This window comes from Peromyscus eremicus, chromosome 20 (assembly GCF_949786415.1).
Source record: "Peromyscus eremicus chromosome 20, PerEre_H2_v1, whole genome shotgun sequence".
NCBI lineage: Eukaryota > Metazoa > Chordata > Mammalia > Rodentia > Cricetidae > Peromyscus > Peromyscus eremicus.
Genome location: NC_081436.1, coordinates 1103355 through 1129074, shown reverse-complemented (window position 1 = coordinate 1129074; position 25720 = coordinate 1103355). Strand labels below are relative to the sequence as shown.

The following is a 25720-nucleotide window of genomic DNA, read 5'->3' as shown; positions in this document are numbered from 1 at the left end:
GAACCCTAAATACAGTAACTTTATTCCAGGGATCCTCTTAAAAGGGTATACAAGTTTTCTTTGATTAAGGCAAAATATACATATCTGTTTTTTTAACAAAAATATGGAAAATGAAATAAAAGCAATGACTCAACTGACCAATCTCCCACCCATGAATTCAATTCAAGATAAATTGGCTAATATGAAGAAGGATTTGTATCTACACAAACCTGCATCACATGGATTCAAATACTGCCTCAGACCTTAAGCTCACTAGAAGCTAGCTAGGTCTCCAACACTAGGGATCTGAGGACAGAAGCACTGGGGGGGGGGGGGGGGGGGTATCAATTTACTAGTCCTGTCTCCCCTCCCCCACCCTGCATGAAGGCACTTGCAGCCCCCACTATGCCCTCCTCCCCACACCATATCCTCCCAAAAGGGAGCTGGGTCTTCAAGGTAATGGGGAGAGGGAGGGGGGACAAGGAGGAAAGGAAAAAAAGAAGGATGGAAGGAAGGAGTGGCTGGTTACTTAATAGAATGTGAAGTTTCTCACATCAGTCACAGGGGCTAGTACCCCCAAAAGCACATCCAGGTGGGGGTGGGAAGGTGAAAATGGGATGGGAGGAGTGGGAGAGGGAAAAGAAGGATTGAACAACAAAAAAAAAAAAAATTAAAAAAAAAAAAAAAGTTGGTGTTACCATCTGGTGGGCTACGCGGCCTGTGTGAAATGAGGTGGGGAGGTCAGTCCAGGTCCCCGTGGACAGGTGGTGTCCACAGCACAAAAATCACCAGCGCCACTGGCCCCCCGTGTGTTGGCAGTCTCGGCTGAGGCGGAAGGATTGAGTGAGCCTTGGAGACTGAACATCCCCTCTCACCTCTAGAGGTGGTCCCTCCAGGTCAGGGTTGAGGCACATGGACGGGGTGGTGTGGGGAAAGCTCGCACTGTCGCTGCCTGTGCTGTACCTGTCCTGTGGATAAATAGAGGGTTTCAGTCTCCAGGGCTGTCAATCCGGCACCTTGTCACCAGCATGAAATTCACACCAAAAAAAAAAAAAAAAGTTGTTTATTTTTTTCTTTTTTCCTTAAAAGGGAGCTCACAACACAGATTTGAAACGAGCTGTAATCAGTGAATTTAAAAAAAAAAAAAAAAAAAAAAAAAAAAAAAAAAAGGTTACCTAGTGGCAGATGACACTGCACAATTGGGTTCTTTTCAGTAAGGTGAGGGGTGAGGAAACAGCTGATGCCAGGTCGTGGTCACTTTGCCACAAAAGACAGAGGTCCACCTGTGGACACTGTATGAACTGGTCCATTTATAAAAAGGCCCTTGGGAATGACCCATGACAGGGCAACTCATGGAAGAAGCTGCAAGCTTTTAGACGGCAGTTAACTGAGTAAGGGGAGGGAGGGAGGAAAGGAGAGGAATCAGAGAGGTTCCAAAGGGAGAGGAGTGACGAGGAGCAAAGACGAGGAGGAAGGAGACATTGCAATAGAGGACTGATGACACAGCACTGGGGAGCCTAGCATCCCATGGGAAAAGGAGACCTCCTGAGACTAACCCTCCTAGCTACAATGACTAAGCTGTTGCTTATCCTGCCCAACTATTTGTATTCAAAGCCCTGTGACAAACCTATTTAAACAAAGTTCTAACCCATCAAGACAAGACTGAAACATAACTACCTGTGAAAGCTCTCAGCAAGACATTAACAATAAAACGAGATGGACTCCAAGTTGATACTTTCCCCTCTCAAATGACTTTCAGACCAAATACAAATAAATGTAATAGTTAAATATAGATGTTTTTAAATAGGACAGCTCCAAGTGGGAAAGGTACTTTAAGCAACGTACCTTCACCTGCCAAAATGAAGGTGACTATTTCAACCTGAATTCTAGTATTCTAAAAGCCTATTACTCAAAGTAAACACTAACCATCAAAATACACTAGTACCATGACATTATCAGTGGTCTTCTCACACAGCCCTAACTTTAGAATAAACCATGTGTCAAAGATAAATGATTTAGGTTGGTGAGGAAGAGGCACCAAGAGAATGCTCTGGTGGTGTTCTCAGACTTGAGCCCAGCATGCTCTCCCCATCCTATCCTTGTATGCTCCTCTTACTCCAGTTGATTTCAATTATGCCATGGGGTTTCAAACCAGTGTTTATGAGGTTAAGAGTCTGGGGGATAACACACTGGAGTTTGGGGGTGAAAGGGTAGGAGTAGGGGAGGGGAGGTGAAGGGGAGGGAAAGTTTGTAGGACACTCAAATTCAGGACCCTACCACCTCATGCCCCCATGCCACTGGAGACTACCATCCAGAATCTCCAGAGGTCCAACTTCTTTGCTATCATTACTCAGACCTCTAACATCCCACACATACAAAAGCATGGATGGGAGGGTGACATAGGGAGAGAAATAATGACACTGAAGGAATTTAACTCTAACCCAAACCACCTTAAATTACCAAATCAATTAAATTACTCTTCTGAGTGTCTACAAAACTTCCACTGCCTGCTAAAAAAAAAAAAAAGGTCTTGGCATTCAAATTTTTCTCCAGTACAAAAAAAAAAAAAAAAAAAAAAAAAAAAGCAAATCAAACTATGGCCAAAAGTACAGGTTTTCAGCAAGCATGCAAAGTAGCTTGGTGTGCTGCTGGCAAAGTAGATATTTAAAATATAATCTTTGTTCATTCTAGCCCACCAATAAGAATTCTCTTACCTGACCACCTGCAAAGATGACTGGAGAACTCGAGGGCTTGGGCCGGTACGGGATGGTCACGCCCTTCGGGGGGGACTGGGAGAGAGTCAGAGGGGAAAAAAACAAAAAGAGATAAGGTTTCAAAGCTGCTTCAGCTGTGTGGCTATAGCACACACAGGTCAGTTAAATAAAAATATTTCCATCCCCTCCATTATCAAGTTGTACATGATTAGACATAATCTCAAATATCTGACGTTATTTGTCTTTAAAGAAACAAAAAACTTCATGCATTATGGCTCATACTAATTCTCAAAGATGTCCTGAAATAATTTTAGTCATGATTTCCACACTTGTAAATAAATTTAACTCACACACAATCTGTAGATATACTTTAGCTGACAATTTTGAGGATCTCACATTTTTTATAAATAATAAAAACCAAGGTTGGATATGAAATTTCTAAATGTTATATATGTTTCAAAGACACAAGCAAGATCATTTTCTTTTCTGATTCAACTCCATGTTAACTCAAAAGAAATTTAATTTCCTTTAATTTCTATTTTTTTTGCAACAGAATATATAGCAGGACTTCATAATTCACTCAGAAACACCACCATTGATACTTTTTCTATGATACATAATTATTTTGACTATATCCTGTTTCAAAATGAAAAATAAAAGATCGTGTCAATGTCAGGCAATTAAAAAGGTCAGTTAGTGTTTCAGAAATCTGAAGTCCTTGTAGTCTATCTTATCCTACCCATGATACTAGACTTGTTCTGAAGCACAAGACTACTTAATAGATCCTGTTTTTGCCCACAGATAAGTCAAAACCGGGAAAAGGCAAGTATGAACTCAAGAGAACTTCTTACCCACCCCCACTGATAGCCTCCCAGCTTCACCTAATTCTAGTCTCACTAAATATAGATCGGTTCCTCCATCCCCACAATCAGCCCCACCTCCAGCATGAGCCTGAGGGCTTACCTCCAACATGACCACGCAGATCTGTTTGACACACTCAATGATGGATTGCGGAATGCCAGCAATAGTGATTGCCCGCTCAGTTGAGTTGGGAAGCATATCCCCTGCCACCTGGACCTGAGCCCCTGTACTCTTTAAAAGGAAATTAAAAATCAGAGAAAAACTATGTTCTTAAAACCTTCACAACAGCAACTTTAAAATGTGATGTTCAGTCAATACTTATTACTCCCCTTTCTTTCTCTTTTCCCATTCTTCCCTTATTCCAGACACAATTGCTTACTAAAGTTAAAAATAAATTACCTCTGAAAGACAAGAATAAAACTGAGTAATGGCCTACATTTAACCTGCACTCAGGAAAAAGTCCCTTTGAAACAATTTCCTCTTACCTAATAATGACAACTTTGTGGGCCAAACAAAACTCTCATAAATACACTCACCTTTCATATTCTTATTGAACAAATATTTTCATCAATCCTATTCTGTGTCAGGCACCATTCCAAGTATTTAAAATATATCATCAAAACAGAACCTGAAACTGGCTGTTTATACCTAGTCTCTGAAGCTAAAACAGGAGAACCATCTGACACGTTTGTGGCCAGCCTGGGATACAGCAAGACACTGTCACAAAAAAACTTAAACCAAAACCACTTCCCATGACCTACAAAAACACACGCTCCTGCACCTAAAACTCCTAACCATTCTGTATAAAGACTCAAAAAATTCAAACTAGTTTCCCTTTTGGAACTATTTAGTAACATTTCGTTTAGACACGAAAAAACTTCATGAAAAGTTGACAAAGAAGCCGGATGGGGACTGAAGAGATGGCTTAGAGATTGAGAGCACTTGGCGGCTCTTCTAAAGTCCCAGCACCCACATGGCAGCTCACAACTGTCTGTAACTCCATTCTAGGAGATCTGGCTCCCTCATACAGACATACCTGCAGGCAAAACACCAATACACATAAATAATAATAAATAAATTATTTTGGGGGGGAATTAAAAAAAAAAAAAGCCAGATGTTGGTGGTATATCCCTTTAAACCCAGTACTTGGGAGGCAGAGGTAGGTAGATCTCTGTGAGTTCAAGACGAGACTGATCTACAGAGTTTCAGAAAAGCCAGACACACAGAGAAATTCTGTCTCAAGAGCATCCCCCTCCCCAACAAAAAGAAAAAGTTGATAAAGAAATCTGAAAGAGACTGTCTTAAAAAAAAAAAAAAAAAACTAGAAGAGGCCAGCAAGATGGCTCAGGAGGCAAAAATGCCTGCTGCCAAGCCTAACAACCTAAAGTCAATCCCCGGGGGACGCACTTGGTAGAAAAAGAGAACCGAGACCTACAAGTTGTCCTCTGAAAGCACACATGAACATACACAAACACAAATAGATAAATTTAAAAATCGTTTTAGTCAGGTATAGTTGTGCATACCTTTAGTTATGAGAGGCAGAGGCAGGTGGATCTCCTGTTCAAAACCAGCCTTGTCTACAGAGTGAGTTTCCAGGACAGCCAGAGCTACACAGTAAGACCTAGTCTGAAAAACTCTATTATTGTTTTAAGGGGCTAGAAAAATGGCTGAATGGTTAAGAGCATCTATTGCTCTTGCTGAGGACCTGGATTTAGTTCCCATCACCATGTCAGTCACAACTATCTGTAACTCCATTTCAACAGATTCTACTCTCTTCTGAATTCCGCTGACAACCGCCATATGTGGAGTACATACATACATGCAAACAAAAACCTCATACATATAAATCTTTTTTATTATTATTATTTCAGGACTAGAGAAATGGCTCTGCTGTTTACAGCTTCTATTGTTTTTACAGATAATCTGAATTCAGTTCCCTAGCACCCATGTAAGTCTGTTCACAACCAAATGAAACTCCAGCCCCAGGGAATGCAGAACTGTCTTCTAGGCTCCAGGGCACCTTCACTTTCATGCAAATAGTCACACAGAGACGTATACACATAATTAAAATAAATCTACAACCCAGGCTCAGTGGCTTGTGACTTTTTTTTTTTTTTTTTTTTTTTTTTGGTTTTTCGAGACAGGGTTTCTCTGTGTAGCTTTGCGCCTTTCCTGGAACTCACTTGGTAGTCCAGGCTGACCTCGAACTCACAGAGATCCACCTGGCTCTGCCTCCCAAGTGCTGGGATTAAAGGCGTGCGCCACCACCGCCCGGCAGTGGCTTGTGACTTTAATCCCAACACTCAGGAGGCAGAGACAGGAAGGTCTAAATTTGAGGTCAGCCTTGTCTATAGAGTGAGTTCCAGGAACCTTGCCTCAAAAAAATCAAAATAATTAAAAAAAAAAAAAAAAAAAGTTTAGTGGTTCAGTAGGTAAAGGCAATTGCCACTAAATCTACCAACCTATCCCAGTGAACCCACACGGCACAATATAAAGAACTGACCCCCTCATCTCATGTCCTCTGACCAGTATGCATGCATATGTACTAAACACAAGTAATGGAGGTAGGGGGTAGCCTAAGGAAAATGGCTCAGTCTATTAAAAGTGCTTTCCAGCACAAAACCAAGAACATGCTGGGAAGTGGTGGCACACGCCTTTAATCTCAGTACTCGGGAGGCAGAGGCTGGAGGATCTCTGTGAGTTTGAGACCAGCCTGGTCTACAGTGCGAGATCCAGGACAGGTTCCAAAGCTACACAGAAACACTGTCTTGGGGGGGAGGGGGACCCCCAAGAACACATATAATAAAAGCTAGGGAGATGGGACAGGAGAATCCTTGGAGGCTTAACTCAACAGCTGGGCCAGAAAAATCTGTCTCATGGGAAAAAGTGGGGGGGCAGGGGTAGTGGCACACTAAATGGGATGTGGTAACACCCATTTTTTGGGGGAGGAGGGGGTTTCCAGACAGGGTTTCTCTGTGTAGCTTTGGTGCCTATCCTGGATCTCGCTCTGCCTCCCGAGTGCTGGTATTAAGGTATGCACCACCACTGCCCTGTGGTGACACCCATTTTTAATCCCAGCAATCAAAAAACAGAGACAGATAGATCCCTCAATTCCAGACCAATCACAGCTAGACAGACCTTATCTCAAAAAATAATGAATGAGCCATGCTTGGTGGTACATGCCTTTAATCCCAGCACTCGGGAGGCAGTGACAGATGGATCTCCTTGAGTTTGAAGCTAGCCTAGTCTACAGACTAAGTTTCAGGACAGCCAGGGCTATACAGAGAAACACTATCTCAAAGCTCCCTCCCTCTCCCAAAAAAAAAAAAAAACCCAAAAAATAAAATAAAATGGTAACTATATGCAAAAAGTTAGAAATTCTAATTAACACTCTCATATTCTCATTACTGAACCAGGCAAAGGCTGTATGGTAGTCCAAGGTACTTGGGAGGCTGAGGCAAGATTACTAATAAATTTAGAAGTTCCAGGCTAGTAACATAGGAGTTACTATGTTAAAAATAAGGGGGGTGCCAGCTGATGGTGGCACACCCCTTTAATACCAGCACTCAGGAAGCAGAGGCAGAAGGATCTCTGTGAGTTCGATGCCAGCCTGGTCTACAGAGTGAGTTCCAGGACAGGCTCCAAAGCTACACAAAGAAAGCCTGTCTTGAAAAAACAAAACAAAAATCAAAAAAAAAAAAAACATAGAAAATAAGAAGAGTAGGGAATAGTGCACTAGGATGTAGCTCAATGGGACAGCATCCACCTAGCATTTGTGAGACCCTGGGTATCTACCTTGGACACCACAAAAATGAAATAAAGAATTGTATTTTTAAAAAAGTATCATCACATTACAGTCTTCATGGACTGCGAATCATGATGGGGGGGAATCAGTATCAGGGGTTAAACCTAGGGCCACAGACATGCTAAGCAACTACTGTACCACTAGACCCAAATCCAAACACCCCTTTTTAATCCCACTTTTAAAAAAACAAAACAAAACAAAACAAAACAAAAAAACTGAGAGTCTCACCATGTATCCCAGGCTGGCCTGGAACTTATTATGTAGATCATGCTGACTTCAAGAAGACCCTTTTGCCTCTGATTCCCAAATGCTGGGATTAAAGGCAAGCACCACCATACCTGGCTCCATCTTCTATTTTTTAGATCATCTCTCCTAAATTGCCCCAGTAAGCTGGCCTTGGACTTTACAGAAAAGACAAGACCTGAACTTGCAGTCTCCTATGTAGCTGAGATTACAGACCTGAACCACCACCAAGCCCAGCTTAAATCTTTATATCAAATGCTATCCTTTTCTAGTTATAACACAATCTGGTATGGGTATGATAATGCACCCATTCAGGAGACAGAGGCTGGAGGCTCTCAGAGATCCTGGTCTAAATAGGCCAAACAAGACTTAAAAAAAAAAAAAAAAAAGAAGAAGAAGAAGAAGAAGTTGTTAACAGACATGGGGGGAGGGGCACCAACCTCTCTTATTTCCTTGATCTTGCAACCCCCTTTTCCAATGAGAGAGCCACACTGACTAGCAGGGACCACCAGCCGTAAGGTGACTGGGGGTCTACTGGCAGCTGTGCTATTGGTCATAGAGCTGCTTATGTCCTGTGAAAAAAAAAAAAGAAAAAGAAAATTGTTCAGAACACCAAAAAGATAAATAAGCATATAAACACAGCTGAAAGTACACAGAAGAATCACTCCTGGGACATACATGTATCATAACTATACCAAACTAAGTGAAGATTACATACATGTATCATAACTATACCAAACTAAGTGAAGATTACAATTTCTGCACCCAATGTGGTAGCACTGCCTATAATCCAGCACTCAGAAAAGGTAAGTAAGAGCCAGAGTTACACCACAACATGTTCACCCATCTTTCCAAATCTAACAGGACTAAGGAACTTGTCATGGACAGAATGCTTACCCTGGTATGGATCCCTTGCAGCAACACAAAACAGAAAAAGAACTGCAGAAGTAACCATAGCCCTATTTTTCTTTACCACAAGGGTACAGAGAAAAGCAACACTTCCAACAAGCCAAGTTGACCTTCCTTCCATTTGGATTACAAATGTAACTTAGTGGGAAAGCATCTGTCTAGTATGCATGAAACCAAAAGGACTGGGGTGATGGCTCATCGGGTAAAGAAAGCTTGCTATACGATCAATAAGGACCCGAATCAGTTCAGATCCCCAGCACCCACATAAAATGCTGGGTATGGCTGTGCATGCCTATAATCCCACCATTGGATATGGAAACCGAAGTACCCAAGAAACTGGAAAGCTGACAAGATTCCAGTTCAGTGAGAGATGGGTATCAAAGCTGTAAGGAAGAATGCAATAGAAGATATCTGATTTCCTTTCTTTGGCCCTGCAGTGTGCGCAATCACACTCACATGCATATACATATACCCAAAAAGCAAGAGGGGGAAATTGTCAAAATTAAATCAAATATGAATACATGAAACAATGCAACCAAACTCAACCTGAATGTCCTCTTACAAAATCAATACTAGAAAGTTAAAATGAGTTAATGTCTGTATTTTGTTTTTTTTTCAGAGCTAGGACTCCTATATGCTTACCAAACACTCTGCCATGAGCTACACCCAATCTCAAGATTTCAACTTCTCCCATAGCCATTTTATTGAAAATTAAGTATTATATCTAAAATGCTTTGAAATGGCATTTAGGGGTTGGCAAGAGACCAATTATAGGAGGAGTCCATGCTTTGCCAGGCACTGTGGTGCACACCTTTAACCCCAGCGCTGGGGGACAGAGGCAGGCGGATCTCTTGAGTTTGAGGCCAGCCTGGTCTACAGAGCAAGTTCCAGGACAGCCAGGGCTACACAGAGAAAAAACTGTCTCAAAAACAAAGAAAAAAGAACCTGTCCATAATAAGCATGGTTCTTTGGTTCTACTCAAGCAAACAAAGCAAAACAAAACAAACAAAAACCCTGTACTGATCAAAGGCTTCCTAATACACTGTATCCCAAACCACAGGATTGTCTATTGTTATCACCTTTAGTTTACAGTGAGTGTGTATTCCCAGGTCAGAGAACAGTTTGTGGAAATTGGTTCTCTCCTTCCACAATGTGGGTCCCAGGAACTAAACCAAGACTATCAGGTGTGGGGGCAAGTACCTTTACCTGCTGAGCCAGCTCACCAGCCCCTCCAAAAAAATTTTAATTTATTCACTTTTAAAAATATTTTGGGGCCGGGCGGTGGTGGCGCACGCCTTTAATCCCAGCACTCGGGAGGCAGAGCCAGGCAGATCTCTGTGAGTTCGAGGCCAGCTTGGGCTACCAAGTGAGTTCCAGGAAAGGCGCAAAGCTACACAGAGAAACCCTGTCTCGAAAAACCAAAAAAAAAATACATACATACATATATATATTTTTTTTTTTTTTTTGAGAGTTTTTCTGTGTAGCCCTGGCTGTCCTGGAAAACTCACTCTGAGGCTGGGCTCAAACTCAAGAGATTCGCCTGCTTCTGCCTCCTGTGCTGGGATTAAAGGCGCACCACCACCACCTAGCTTCAAAATTTCTATAAAGACAGGGTCTCACTATGTAGTCCAGACTGGCCTAGAACTCACTATGTACATGAGGCGGTTTAGCTTTCTGATGAAATCAGTGAGTTATGACACTAAGCAGGAGCTCTAAATCTCAGCGGTCACTGGCTGCTCTTCCAAAGGTCCCAAGTTCAATTCCCAGCAACTACAGTGACTCACAACCATCTACATTAGGATCAGATGCTCTCTTCTGGCATGCAAGTATACATGCAGAGCACTCATGCGTAAAATATAAATAAAATTTGTTTAAAAATGCACTTCTCTGTCTAATCTTTATGTACCAACCAGTGAGGTGTATATATTGCTTATTTTTATACAAGCCTATGAAGTCAAGAATTTTTTTTTTCTTTTGACACAGGGTCTCAAATATGAAGCCAAATCTGGTCATTTGCCTTCCCAGTACTGGTAGAATTAAAGGTGTATACCACCACTCCAAGCTAAGAGCCTATTACTTTAAGAGTAATAGCATGTATTTCTAAACGTTCTTTTAAGCTGCAAACTCTGCAGTAACAGAACAGGGTCCTGCAGTTCAAAATGTAACATTTCTGACCCGGGCAAGGGTAAGATTTCACAGAGCAGTAAGTACCAACCAAACAGCACTCTTCTGCCTATGGCATCAAATGCACAATGAAGTGGCATTACTGCCAAGGAGGAGGAAGAGGAAGCTGAACACACGACTGAGGATAGCAGTTGTTCAGCCCCTGAAGGTTGGTAAGGTAAAAGAACTTCCTTCCAACAAAATCAGTAATCCTTATTTTGCTCTAGAAACCCAGGGCTTGGCTGGGCAGTGGTGGCACACGCCTTTAACCCAGCACTTGGGAGAAGGAGCCAGGCATATGTCTGTGAGTTCGAGGCCAGCCTGGTCTACAGAGCGAGATCCAGGACAGGTACCAAAACTACACAGAGAAACCCTGTCTCGAAAAACGAGGGGGGGAGGGGGGAAGAAACCTAGGGCTTTACCTCTAACTTTTAATACAATATTATCAGTATCTGCCTGTTTAAAATCAAAATGTACTGGTGTTTGGCAGGACCCTAATAAAAACCACATTAAGTTCATTCAGCTGTGAAACTATCAAGGAAGCAAAGGCACACCTTCAAAACAATCAGTGAGAAAATTTTAAATGACAGAGGTGGAAAAGGTCATACACATTTCTATGTAATCCCAACACTCAGGAAGGTGACTCAGTGCTGAACAGCATCTTGGACTACTAGTAGTGCCAGACTTACAAAACTAGACACTTTCTCAATAAATAAAAATACCAAAATAAAAACCTCCAAAGGGGAAGGGAGGCTGGAGAGATGGCTCAGCAGTTAAGAGCACTGGCTGCTCTTCCAGAGGACCCCGGTTCAATTCCCAGAGCCCACATTGACAGCTCACACCTATCTGTAACTCCAGCTACAAGGCTTCTCACACCTTCAAACAGATGTAAACTTGGGCAAAACATCAATGAACATAAAAAATTATACATAAAAAAAAGGGCAGTGGCTGAGGGTATAGTTCAATTATTTAACAAGGTTTTGACCTTGGTTTTGCTTTATGTCTGGTATGGGGCAGGAGAAGCAATCCTAAAAGAACAACAAACCTCTTCCAGTTTGTCAATGATCATAGCAAAGGCTTTGAAGATGGCATTAGTCGGTCCAGCCAAAGTGATAATTCTCTCAGGACAATTCCCTTCTGAGATGTTGATACGTGCACCACTCTGGATAAAAAAAGAAGAAAAAAGAAACAAGTAGTTTTAATAGATAAAAAGAACTGAAATTGTACAGGATAGCCTGTCCTAGATAACACAGGCAAGAAGCTGCCTACATAACACAATTTGAAATACTAATCCACTTGTCTTCAAACAACTTACTGTATCTTATGGGGACTTTTCACAAAACTCATTTCCTATCACACTATTTGTCATTACAAATTAACCAGAAAATGTTTCCCCCTTTGAGCTCTACCCTGCTTCTCTCATACAGAACTTTTTCAGGGTTTTCCAAGGTTAACAAATCCCAATGTTCCTTGTAACTCACCTCCTCGCGCATCTTCTTAACGGATTCTCCTTTCTGTAAGAGGAAAAGTCAAGCATGAGCTCCAACTATTTCAGCCCAGACTGACTAAATAGTAATTAGCGTTGAAATGGAACAATCTTACCTTTCCAATGATACTGCCAACTTCCTGCAATGAAGAAAACTAAGTATTAGTAACAGGAAATTCAGAGTTCATCATTATAAAAAGAAAATTCTAAGCTAACCAACTGCTAACTATGGTAAATACCAACCCAAAGAAATAAAAAGATCTTAAAATTCATGGGGGGAGGCACTTATTTCCTTGCACAAAATTTCATACTGAAGCTACCAAAGAATCAAGAATCAGAGTGATTAAATACCACACCTTTGTAATATGCAAAATAAGGCCTGAGGATATAACTCAACGGTAGTGTTTACCTAGAGGCCCTCAGTTCAATCTCCCATACCACCGAAATAAAAAACAAAAAAATCTTCCTTCCTGAAATTATAGGCTACAACAACATACATCAGAATGTTTTACTAGCCAGCGAGGACTGTTTTTTGGCTTCAACTGCTTAAATCTTTCTTGCTCACTGAGGCTTCCTAGTAAAAGCTGTCCATTTTTTCACCACACTCCATTAGAGAAGAGTGCTAAAGCCAGATGTCCCACAGTGCTAATCTGATGAGCTCCAAGATGCTTGTCTGCTTTTCCTGGCCCCTCCAGTAGCAGCTACTATGACCCAATTTTCCAAGCTGGTGCATACCTTTCCATGCATAAGTAGCCTGATGGTGAGAGTGACATTTAATCCACCTTCAATCACACCGGTGTCCATGTCTAGTAGTTACAGGGAGCTGGACTTTTGAGTGGTCAAGTCTTTGGTCACTGGTGGGAGTGAAAGCCAAAACTGAAATGTAAGAATGTCGAAAATAAGAAGGGGGGAGGAATAAAAAGTAATTCTTTTCCAGTTATTTTCACTTTGACATTTCCACTTTTATCTAACTGACTCTTTTCCTTAAGTGTTAGCCTATCAGACTTGTAAACACATCCAGCACAACTACATAACACTTACAGATCAGGTTTTGTTTCTAGTTTGCTCATTAATGATAGGGTTTCCACTGATGATTGAGATGAGAAAGATTCATTCCTTCTACTGGCAATGGTTCTAAGAGAATTGCTTAAGTTGTACTTTAGCTGAGTACGTTCTGAAACGGATTCAAGAACAGCTGGACAAACTTTACCACAGTGAGGGTAAATTCAACTTGCTTCCTACTGGGCAGCAGTTGGAAGTGAAGGTAGAGTATATATGTAAATTTCCTTAGTGTTGACAATTTCTCAATCTCAAATGTTGATGGATGATACCAAATGACTTTAAAATGATTTAGTTCAGATCTCCGTATGGTGATACATTACTGTATAATCTCAGCACTTTCGGGGTTCTGACAAGATTGCTGTAAATTCAAGGCCACCTTGAGCAAGATATTGAGAGCCAAGTCAGCTGCCAGGACTACACATTGAGACAGTCACAAAATAACAAGAAAAATAATTTAGTCCAGGAGTCTCACTGAAAAAAAGCATATACAAGATACATTCCACAACTGATGGGATTCCATATTCTTCCTCTGAAATTTGATTCTGCACATCTCAACTCTTTATTCTTTCTCTCTAATCAATTTGAGAAATGTTCCTTGTCCTTGAATGTTAACTTTGAAACTATGACTACCACACACTTTTTTTCCTTTTCTTTTTTCTTTTTTTTTGAGACAGGATTTCTCTGTGTAGCTTTGGAGGCTGTCCTAGATCTCGCTCTGTAGACCAGGCTGGCCTCAAACTCACAAAGATCCACCTGGCTCTGCCTCCCGAGTGCTGGGATTAAAGGTGTGCGACTCACAAACTTCTAAAATCTTTTAAAACTCAAATTTTCTTTCAAATACAACAATAAAAATGAAACTGATAGTAGTAAAATTTTACTTCATATTTGCTTTAAAGAATCAGTGACAGATTACCAAGATGGCCTGTGTACTCATCCTCTGAAACAACTTTGAAAATTGGGATTTGATTTTTTTTTTTTTTTTTTTTTTTGGTTTTTGGGTTTTTTTTGGTTTTTTCGAGACAGGGTTTCTCTGTGTAGCTTTGCACCTTTCTTGGAACTTGCTTTGGAGACCAGGCTGGCCTCGAACTCACAGAGATCCGCCTGCCTCTGCCTCCCAAGTGCTGGGATTAAAGGCATGCGCCACCAGCGCCCGGCGATGTTTTTGCTTTTAATTAACCTTCTCATTTAGCACCAAACACTAACAGTTTCAAGAGTCTCAAGTTTTCAATAGTACTGAAATTTCTCCAATAACATGTCAAGTATTCATCCCTTCAAATCAGTATCTATGATTTCTCTTAATTTTGTCCCTTCAAAACACCAGTTTTCACTTTGCTGTGTATACACAATCCCTCATAACCTTAAGGGTTTTTTTGGGGGGGGTGGGAGGGTTGGGTCTTTTTTTTGAGACAGGTTCTCACTATGTAGCTCAAGACCGAATGGAACTGTCGATTAACACCAGGTTGGCCTCCAAAACTCAAAGACCCATCTGCCTCTGCATCTCAAGTCCTAAACATTTTTAAAGCACTTTAAAAAGTAGCTGTCAGCCGGGCGGTGGTGGTGCACGCCTTTAATCCCAGCACTCGGGAGGCAGAGGCAGGCGGATCTCTGTGAGTTCGAGGCCAGCCTGGGCTACCAAGTGAGTCCCAGGAAAGGCGCAAAGCTGCACAGAGAAACCCTGTCTCGAAAAACCAAAAAAAAAAACCATGTGAAAAAAGTAGGTGTCACACCACTCTGTACATGCTAATTGTCTTCTAGTTACTTCAGGATGTTAACTGATTATATAAATGCATCCCAAAGCACATCAGTTCCCCACTTCCAGTTACTTGCTGTCAAAAATCTCACAAATCAACATCTCATTTATGGGAAAACAATGCTTACCGATTAGGTCTGTAAGACTAATTTTTTCCCCTCAAATATACGGTATAAACCTGGTAGCTTTAACTCCGTATCCCTATTCAAAATGTATTAATCATTTTTCAAATACAGTAATAGAAGTTCAAAGGGACAAGAAAACCGAAAACCTATCTACAAAATCATTTAAGTAACACACGAAGATGCATTTAAAAAAAAAAAAAAAAACTCCAAGCCCTCTAATCCGAGAAACCTCTGTCTCTTCCTCTCCTGAGTAGGTCAAGCTAAGTGTACCCCATCCCGGGAATCCAGCTGCTAATCCTGCAGTCAATTACCCCTCTATAAATAGCTCGGTCTGGTTTATAGCGGCAGGCATTTTGTAATTTCAAAATTCGTTACCCGAGAGAACGTCAGAGTAACTCGGTAACTGGGAGTCCGCCTACCCTTTAACTCTGCAGCCCCCCACTCCCCTCCCCCGCCCCGGTCATCCAAGCATTTTCCACTTTAAAAAAAAAAAAAAAAAAAAAGCCCCCCTTCCCTTGACTAGAAGGGGGGAGGAAATAAACGGTTCGGTCGGGGGGGGGCGCTGCGACCCAGGGGGAGGGGCCGGACAAGTGGCGCCTCCTCGTGTGGCTGCGCCAGCGCCTGACCCCCGCGGGGAGCCGCGCTCACCCGCCCGGCCAGCAAGCCGGCCATCGCCTCCCCCACCCCCCTCAACCAACAAATCCACCGCCGCCCCCCCTGCCGCGCGCGCGCCCTCCCTGACTCCTGCGCAGCCGCCACCGGGAAGAGGCGGGGGGAGGGGGGCAGGCTGTGCGCGAGGCCTACTAGGCCGCGCCAGAGCCAGGGCCTCGCGTGAATGGACGGCCAGGAAGAGAGAAGTAGTGGACGCTCAGGCGGGACTACGAAAGGCCGAGGCCCCAGACTACGACCGGAGTGCTCCAAGAAAGATGACATGAGTGGAAACAGAAGCTACGGTCGGGGGCGGAGGAGAAATTTTTAAGCTTACCTGGAGGCGCGAGTCGACTGAGGGGAAAAGGGGAGCGGGCGGGAAGGGGAAGGGCGGGAGGCCGGGGGCGGAACAATAGGGGCGGGCGGGAAGGCGAGGGGGGCCCCGCTAGCGGGCGGAGGAGGGGGGGTGGAGGAGGAGGAGAGGGGAAAGAGACCCCGGGGCGGGTGGAGGGCGGCGGAGGGCGGGCGGGCGGGCGGAGGGCGGGCGGGCGGGAGAGGGCGCAGGCTGCGGCTGCTCCGGCTGCTGCCTCTGCTGGTCTGGGAGGGGGACGGGGCGGAGCGGGCCGCTTTCAACCCCGCGCACCCTTCGACCCCGGAAGCGCTAACCGCCCCGGGGGCCGGCGAGTCGACTGCGTCGTCCACACTTTCCCCACGCAATGCGGACGGCCTTCCCGGAGCCTAGAGCGGCTCCTTGGACAGCGTCGGCACCAGCGAGACAACGGCCGGTAACCAACGGTGAACTCTGTGATAGAGCGGCAGCGTAGGAGTGCGGAGAAAGCTAGTGGCCTCTAGCGGGCGCGCTGGAAAGCTCAGGCCTAAGTAAGAATTGAGGTGGCCATCGCCATGGATCAAGAACAGAGGAGGAAAAGGGATGGGAGGGAAAGAAAGGAAAATCAAGTTGTCTAAAAACACTAACCGCCAGGCTGAAAGTATCACACAGATTTCTTACTCTAAAAACAATGATCCCGTTTAATAAGTGCAGAAGAAATGAAAACATCACTATTCAGCCGCCCAGAAAACTGTATCAGGCAATAAAAATTATAATGAAGAATTGGACTTAAGATGAATGTTCTTAAACCAGGCAGTGGTGGTGCACGCATTTGATCCCAGCACTGGAGAGGCAGAGGCAGGCCGACCTCTTGAGTTCGAGGCCAGCCTGGTCTGCAGAGCAAGTTCCAGGGCAGCTAGGGCTACACAGAAACCCTGTCTTTAAAAAGAAGAGAATCCGGGCGGTGGTGGTGCACGCCTTTAATCCCAGCACTAGGGAGGCAGAGCCAGGCGGATCTCTGTGAGTTCGAGGCCAGCCTGGGCTACCAAGTGAGTTCCAGGAGAGGCGCAAAGCTACACAGAGAAACCCTGTCTCGAAAAACCAAAATAAAATAAAATAAAATAAAATAAAATAAAATAAAATAAAATAAAATAAAATAAAAAGAAGAGAAAAAAAGAAGAGGAGGAGGAGGTTCTTGGATGTTCTTAGGGAATAGAGTGTGATGGTAGTGCTAAATGTCACCACAAAGATTATTTTCAAACTCTACAATAAAGTAACTTTAAATGGAGAGATCTAACAAGTTACCACCCTAACCAAGTTAAGCAATCAAAATTCATCACTAGTATTACGTCAACTTTGATAACATGAGATCCTTGATGAAATACAAGAACTATTACACTATACTTCTTGAATAAAATTCCTGCCAAAAAAGGTTCGTTTCGGTATTACATCTAATTAGCCATTTGCAGGGACAAAGGAACAAGTTAAACATCAGAACAAGAAGATATTCTGGCCGAGTGGCATCGCACACGCCTTTAATCCCAGAATTTGTGAGGCAGAGGCAGGGGGATATCTGTGAGTCGGAGGCCCAAACCATGTCTCCAAAAGAAGAAAAGAAGAAGAAGAAGAAGAAGAAGAAGAAGAAGAAGAAGAAGAAGAAGAAGAAGCACAGTAAGTATTGAAAGCCCATAATCCTAGCTGGGGAAGGTAGGAAGACAGTGGTGACCCCCAGGACATCCTAGAATGCATGGCAATACTGTTGCTTTACTTTTGTTTTTTGAAAACCCATAATGTTGCACACTCCACAAGACAACTACCCTGGTTTCCTTAAAAAGGCAATAAACTTTTAAAAATGTTTTTAAGTGTTTATTTTAACTCATATGTATGGATTTTTGTCTGCGTACCATATATGTGCCTTCCAGAGGAGAGAGTCAAAGCCCCAGCACTGGAGTTACAGATCAGGGTGAGTTGTCCTGTGGGTGCTGGGAAGTGAACTTGGATCCTCTGCAAGAGCAGCCAGTGCTCTTAACCCCTGAGCCATCGCTCCAGCCCACAATAAACTTTTTTAAACATTACCTTGTATGGGGGGCTGGAGAGATGGCTCAGGGGTTAGGAGCACTGACTGCTCTTCCAGAGGACCTGGGTTCAATTCCCAGTACCCACATGGCAGCTGACAACTATCTGTAATTCCAGTTCCAGGAGATCTGACCCCTTCACACCAATACACATAAAATAAAGTTAAGGGGCTGGAGAGATGGCTCAGCGGTTAAGAGCACTGACTGCTCTTCCAGAGGTCCTGAGTTCAATTCCCAGCAACCACATGGTGGCTCACAACCATCCGTAATGAGATCTGGTGCCCTCTTCTGGCCTGCAGTCATACATGCAGACAGAACACTGTATACATAATAAATAAATAAAATCTTTAAAAAAAAGAGCACTGACTGCTCTTCCAGAGTCCCTGAGTTCAATTCCCAGCAATCACACTGTGGCTCACAACCATCTGTAATGAAATCTGGTGCCCTCTTCCCGCCTGCAGGGGTACATGCAGGCAGAACACTGAATACATAATAAATAAATCTATAAAAAAAAATAAATAAAAATAAAGTTAAATAAATTATTTTACTAAAAAAACATTACCTTGTATGTGTATATACAAACTGAGTGTGCATGTTTGTGTGTGTGTCCACCACAGCAGGCATGAGGGAGTCAAAGGGTGACTGTCAGGAAGAGTCGGTTCCCCTTCAACCAGGTGGGTCCTGGAGATCAGATTCAAGACATCTGGCTTAATGACAAATGTTGATGAGGCATCTCATTGGCCCTTAGGGCTGGAGAGATACCTCAGTAGTTAAAAGCACTGACTGCTCTTCCACAGGATCAGGGATCCATCTCCAAAATCAACACCATCTCCAATTACTTAGGATACATTGCCCTCTTCTGGACCCCACAGGCACCTCATGCAAGTGATACACAAATAAGGCAGGCAAAACACACAAATTAAAAAAAAAAAAAAAAAGATAAATCTGTCAAGAGTGCCGGCACACACCTTTAATTCAGCACTCTGGAGGCAGAGGCAGGCAGATCTGTTTGAAGTCAGCCTGGTCTACATAGCAAGTTTGAGGACAGTCAGAGGTACATAGTGAGATCCACTCTCAAAAAACAAACAAGAGCCGGGCGGTGGTGGCGCATGCCTTTAATCCCAGCACTCGGGAGGCAGAGCCAGGAGGATCTCTGTGAGTTCGAGGCCAGCCTGGGCTACCAAATGAGTTCCAGGAAAGGTGCAAAGCTACACAGAGAAACCCCGTCTCGAAAAACAAAAAACAAAAAAAAAAAAAACAAGAGCCGGGCGGTGGTGGCGCATGCCTTTAATCCCAGCACTCAGGAGGCAGAGCCAGGTGGATCTCTGTGAGTTCGAGGCCAGCCTGGGCTACCAAGTGAGTTCCAGGAAAGGCGCAAAGCTACACAGAGAAACCCTGTCTCGAAAAACCAAAAAAAATAAAATAAAATAAAACTAAAAAAAAATAAAAAAGGGGCTGGAGAGATGGCTCAGTGGTTAAGAGCACTGACTGCTCTTCTGGAGGACTCAGGTTCAAGTCCACCACCCACAGGGCAGCTCACAATGGTCTGTAATTCCAGTTCCAGGGACCTGACATCCACGGCAAAACACCAATGCACATTAAATAACAAATAAATGAAAGCCAGGCATGGTGGTGCACACCTTTAATCCTAGCACTCAGGACGCAGAGGCAGGTGGATCTCTGTGAGTTCAAGACCAGCTTTGTCTACAGTTCCAGAACAGAGCTCTGTAGGGAGAGACCCTGTCTCAAAACAAACAGAATAAATAAATAAATAAATAAATAAATAAATAAATAAATAAATAAATAAATAAATGAAAACTTGACATTTGGCCAAGGGTTAAGGGCAGAAAGGAAGTAGGGAAATGTTAAAAACCCCAGAAAAAAGGTCAATTAAGGAGCAAGTTTACTGTCAGACCTAAACTGGAAGCTTAGCCTCAAGATTTTGCAGGTGGACCAGTCAACCTTGTAGGTCCAACAACTCCAGTGCTGTCCATGAGGACATCGGCCTTGCATAGGGCAAAACAAAGATCAAATAATTGAATCAGGGCTTTGAGGTGAAGGCCTGGGGTTGGAGGAAGAACCTTGCTTAGCATGCTTAGGTTTGATTCCTGGGTCCTACACGGTAGAATGAGAGAACCAACCACCACTTATTATCCTGACTGCCACACTTGTACCACAGCATGCATACACACACAATAATAAAATAAAAATAAATGTAATTTTTTAAAGAAAGGAATGGGATGGAAAGGCAGTTCCATGGTTAAAAGCACTGGCTGCCCTTCCAGAGGACCAGGTTTCCATCCCCAGCACCCACATGGAGGCTCATAATCATCTGTAACTACAGTATCAGAGGATCATACACGGTTTTCTGGACTCTGTAGGCACCAAGGATGTATACAGTACACAGAAATACATGCAGGCAAAACACCCATACAAACAAAATAATAAAAAGTTTTTTTTTTCTTTTGAAAGAGTACTTACTGCTCTTGCACAGGTCCCAGTTTCTGTTCTTAGGCATCAGGCAGGCTACAAACCACCTGCGACTCAGTTCTAGAGGATCTAATGCCTTTTGGCTTTCACGGTGACTTGCATGCAAGGGGTGTACATAAATTTATGCAAGCACACAAACAAAATACATTTAAAGTAAGAGAGATAAGGAGGGAAAGGTGGGGGGGGCTGGAGAGATGGCTCAGAGGTTAAGAGCACTGCCTGTTCTTCCAGAGGTCCTGAGTTCAATTCCCAGCAACCACATGGTGGCTCACAACCATCTATAATGTGATCTGGTGCCCTCTTCTGGCATGCAGGCATGCATGCAGATACAACACTGTATACATAAATAAATAAATCTTTAAAAAAAAAAAAAAAAAGAGGGAAAGGTGATAAAGAGAGGGAGCAAGAGAAAAGAGAATCTAATAGCAGTATCTGATTATGGATCAAGAAATTCTCCAAAGCAGAAATGAATGAATTTGCCTAGAATCACAAAACATTTTTATCTATGGAAATTTCAACAAGCTAGCAAACTGAAGATTGATAACATTACTCATGGTCCCTAAAACTAAATTGTCATCTTGTATCATTTTTAAGATTTGATTTTCTTTTATGTAAATGAATCTTTAGCGGGGTGTGTGTGTGTGTGTGTGTGTGTGTGTGTGTGTGTACTGCATGCCTTGTGTCTATAAGACCATCAGAGACTCTGATATTGATTTTGTTGTTTGTTTTGAGACAGGATAGTGTAGCCCTGGCTGTCCTGGAACTCATTCTGTAGACCAGACTGGCCTTGAACTCACAGAGATTTACCTGACTCTGCCTACAGTGTGCTGGTTTTAAAAAAAGGTCTTGCTATAGTCTTCTTACTAGACAGTAAGTATAGTAAGATTTACACTAAATGAGTATGAAAAAGGATAAGAAACTCACAAGATCTAAAAATACAAGTTCAGAAGCTAGAGATGGCTTAAGAGTTCATACTGTTTCTGCAGAGGATCAGAGTTCAATTCTTAGCACCCACATCAGGTGATTCACAATTACCTGTAGCTCCAGTTCCAGGGGATCTGATACCTATGGCCTCCAAGGGCACCTGAATTCATATGCACAAACACACACACACACACACACACACACACACACACACACACACACACGATTTGAAACTGAAATAAATCTTATTTTAAAAAATGAAAACATGCCGGGCAATAGTGGTGCACGCCTTTAATCCCAGCACTTGGGAGGCAGAGGCAGGCAGATCTCTGTGAGTTGGAGGTCAGCCTGGTCTACAGAGAGAGATCCAGAACAGGCACCAAAACTACACAGAGAAACCCTGTCTCTAAATAAATAAATAGATAGATAGATAGGTAGATAAATAAATAAATAAATAAATAAATAAATAAATAAATAAATAAATAAATAAATAAATAGATAGATAAATAGGTAAATAAATAGATAAATAAATAAATAAAAATAATAAAAATTAAAATTTTTTTAAAAAAGGAGAAAGAAAACCCTTGAGAACTGCATCACCGTGGGAAGCAGGTGCTGAGGCACAAAAGTGCAAACCCAGCGCCCTCCTGAGCCAGGCCGCTAACGGAACCGGGAGAAGCCAACAGAGAATGGGTAAGACTAGTGCTGGGACCTATTTATACGAGGCACAACCAGAACTTACATCTTCAGAGTTTCGGCTGGAAATCTAAATCTTCAGGAAATGACAGTGGTCCTTTCTAACGCCTCAGCCAGATACAGCCTGTGGCTCCCAATTTTTCAACATCCGTTCACTATAGTAGTTACTTATATACTAAGACTGGAGGCAGAAGCAGGAAAACCAAAGGTCTGGAGCTAGCATGGCTACCCAGCAAGTTCCAGGCCAACCTTAAGCACCTAAAAAAGACCCTCTCTCAAGGAAAAAAAAAAAAAAATGAGCCAGTAGGTGGTGTTCCACACCTGTAACCCCAACACTCCAGAGGCAGAAGCGGGAGGAACTGAGGCCAGCCTGGGCTACCAAGTGAGTTCCAGGAAAGGCGCAAAGCTACACAGAGAAACCCTGTCTCGACAAACAAAAACAAGCAAGAAAAAAAAAAAAATTGGATCCTGACAGCTCACTAGCCAGCCAACCTAGCCACGGTGTGGGCTTCAGGGTCAGTGAGACCTTTTCAAGGGAATAAGACAGAGAGTATTAGAGGAAGACACCTGAAGTCCAGATGTACACACACACACAGAGACTAAGATGGCACTACATGCACGTGTAAGCCAGAAGGCCAAGGTCACATAAAGATAAATAAACGCAGTTTACAAAGAGAGATTGGTTGAACTGACTATAACAGTGTTTCACTTTAGTCCCTGCATCCAAGGAGCGGACACAAAGCACGAGTTCAAAGTCAGCCTAGATTATATAAGAATACCTTGTCCCAAAAAACCAACCCCGAAGCCAGGCATGATAACCCGTGCCTGTAATCCCAGCACTCTGGAGACAGTGGCAGACAGATCTGTTTGAGGCCTGCCTGGCCTACATAGTGAATTCAAGGCCATCAAGAGCTACATAGACCATTAGAAAAATAAAAACAAGTAGCCTCATTTCCTGCCAAACAGGAACACTGCCTTCTCTCTCTCTTTGTCTTTCTTTTTTTTTTTTATTTTGCTTTTTTGAGACAAGATTTCTCCATGTAGTTTTGGTGCCTGTCCTGGCTCTCACTCTGTAGCCCAGGCTGGCCTCGAACTCACAGAGATCCAGAGTGCTGGGATTAAAGGCGTGAGTCACCACCACCCGGCTGCCTTCTCTCTCATAAGCTTCTTGTATGTGATACCTATTGGTTGTCAACTTTACTACGTCTGGGATTAACTAAAACCCAAGCAGTTGGGTACACCTGTAAGGGATTTTTTTTTTCCTTAATTAAATCATTGGAAATGTGAAGACTTATTTTTTTTTCCGCCCCAGGATGGCCTCAAATTCAGAGATCCAACCTGCCCCTGCCTCCCAAGTGCTGGGATAAAAGCTATGTGTTACCAGCTCCATCCCCAGCAAGACCCACTTTTAATCTAGATCTTTTTTTTTTCTCCCCTGGAGCCAAGGACTGAACCCAGGGCCTTGTGCTTGCTAGGCAAACACTCTACCACGGAGCTAAATCCCCAACCCCTAATCTAGATCTTTTGAGGCAGAAAGATCCACTTTTAATCTAGGCCACACCTTCTGGTAGCGGCCTCTATACAGGACATGGAACAAGGAAGGTCTCAATCTGCCTGGTTGCTCTCTGTCAAGTCCATTCCTTCACTGGCATTAGAGTCTACTCCTTAGGGATTTTGGTGTATACTGAAGACCATGCAGCCTCATGGACTGAACAACTACTGCATTCTTGGGATTTTCTGTTGGTAGACACCCATTGTTGGGCTACAGACTAGCTGGACCACAGCCTGTAAGCCATTCTAATAAATCCCATATATGTCATATTTTTCTCTGTAAGTTCTGTTCGTCTAGCGAACCCTGACTAATACACTAATAAAATACTTTCTTCTTCTTTTTCTATATCCTGGCGTGATCGGACACTGGACGACCTGGAATTGAACTTGGGTCCTCTGGAACATCAGTCAGTGCTCTTAACCACTGAGCCATCTCTCTCCTCTCTATAAAATATTTTCTAAACAAAAAGAAAACAAACAAACAAACCTAGGCTGAGCATGTAGCCCAGTTATTAGAATGTTTACCTACCATGCACAAGGCCCTGGGTTTAGGCCCCAGCACTATATAAAACCAGGCATGCTGGCATATATCTGTAATCCCAGCCCTGAGTGGACATAGGAAGGTCAGGAAGATGTCAGTCTAGCTACATAGTGAGTTTGAGGTCTGGGCTACATGGGACCATAAACTAGTTTTTTGTTGTTGTTGTTGTTGTTTCTTTTTTGTTGTTGAAAATTAAGCCAGGCAGTGGTGATGCATGCCTCTAATTCCACCATTCAGGAGGCAGAGGCAGGTGAATCTCTGAATCTGGTCTATAGAACAAGTTCCAAGAGCCAGGGCTACACAGAGAAACCCTGTCTCAAAAACCAAACAAAAAGTGTGGTGATGGAGAGATGGCTGTGTGGTTAAGAGCACAGGCTGGGGGGGGGGGGGGCGAGCACAGGCTGCTCTTCCAAAGGGTCTAAATTTCATTCCCAGAGACTCACAATGGTCTGTAACTCCAGTGTCAGGGGAGCCCATGCCCTCTTCTGGCCACCAGCGGAACTGCATGCACATGGTACACACACACACACACACACACACACACACACACACACACACACACACACACGAAGACCCAACACCTGTACACATTAAATTTATATACATATAATTTTTAAAGTTTCTGATTCAGTAGATCAAGAGCAGAATTCCAAATTGTTCCCTTAAAGTTGATGAGCAGCCAAAGACTGAAGACCTCTGTAGCAGTCTGGGCATGGTGGCATACTCCTTTAATCCCAGCCTCGGGCGGCAGAGACAGGTAAATCTCTGTGTGTTCAAGTCTAGCCTGGTATACACATTGAGTTCAGGCCAGCCATGAATACATACTGAGACCCTGTCTTGAAGAAAACCTCTGTAGCAAATGAAAATATATGCTATTGTTGGGCGGTAGTGGGACACACCTATGATCCCAGCACTGAGGAGGCAGAGAGGCAGGCAAATCCCTGAATCTGAAGCCAGCCTGGTGGTACGTAGCAAGTTCCAAGACAGTCAGGGCTACATAGAGAAACCATGTCTCAAAATAAAAGATGAGTGTAGTGTCCTCCTTACTTGTGTGCTGGCTCCTTCCTAAAATGGCACCAAGCTGGGGATGTAACTCAGTTGGTAAAGCGCCTGCCCAGCTGGCACAGGCTGAACTGAAACCCATAAGCAGGGCATGGGGGCTCGAGCTTGTGATCCTAGCACTCCAAAGGTAGAAACAGGAGGATCGGTACATCAAGGTGATCTTTGACTACATAGCGAAGCCTGGGTGGTGTGAGACTCCCAGAGGAAGAAAAAAAAAAGCGACACACTTCAAAGGATGTGACCAAGAGCAACAAAAGCTGCCCAAGGTCCTGAGCCCAGTCAAGGTAATGGCACAGGTGAGCAGAGGC

At 43.3% G+C, this 25720-nt stretch overlaps 1 protein-coding gene across 19 annotated transcripts in view; it reads right to left on the bottom strand.

Annotated features, from left to right (window-relative positions):
* Nucleotides 1-16204, bottom strand: part of Pcbp2 (poly(rC) binding protein 2) — a 28218-nt gene extending 12014 nt beyond the window's left edge. For 4 of the 19 annotated variants that reach the window (XM_059247228.1, XM_059247229.1, XM_059247231.1 and 1 more), the window contains exons 1-9: nt 16083-16204; nt 12896-13036; nt 12277-12300; nt 12156-12188; nt 11720-11836; nt 8043-8174; nt 3657-3785; nt 2694-2768; nt 855-947 (exon numbers count right to left, since the gene is read on the bottom strand). In XM_059247228.1, the coding sequence (XP_059103211.1) occupies nt 855-947; nt 2694-2768; nt 3657-3785; nt 8043-8174; nt 11720-11836; nt 12156-12188; nt 12277-12300; nt 12896-12964 (672 nt within the window). In that variant the 5' untranslated portion in view covers nt 12965-13036; nt 16083-16204. The other 15 variants (XM_059247218.1, XM_059247227.1, XM_059247230.1 and 12 more) reach the window with 10 other exon arrangements.
* Between the last annotated feature and the right edge of the window lie 9516 nt (nt 16205-25720).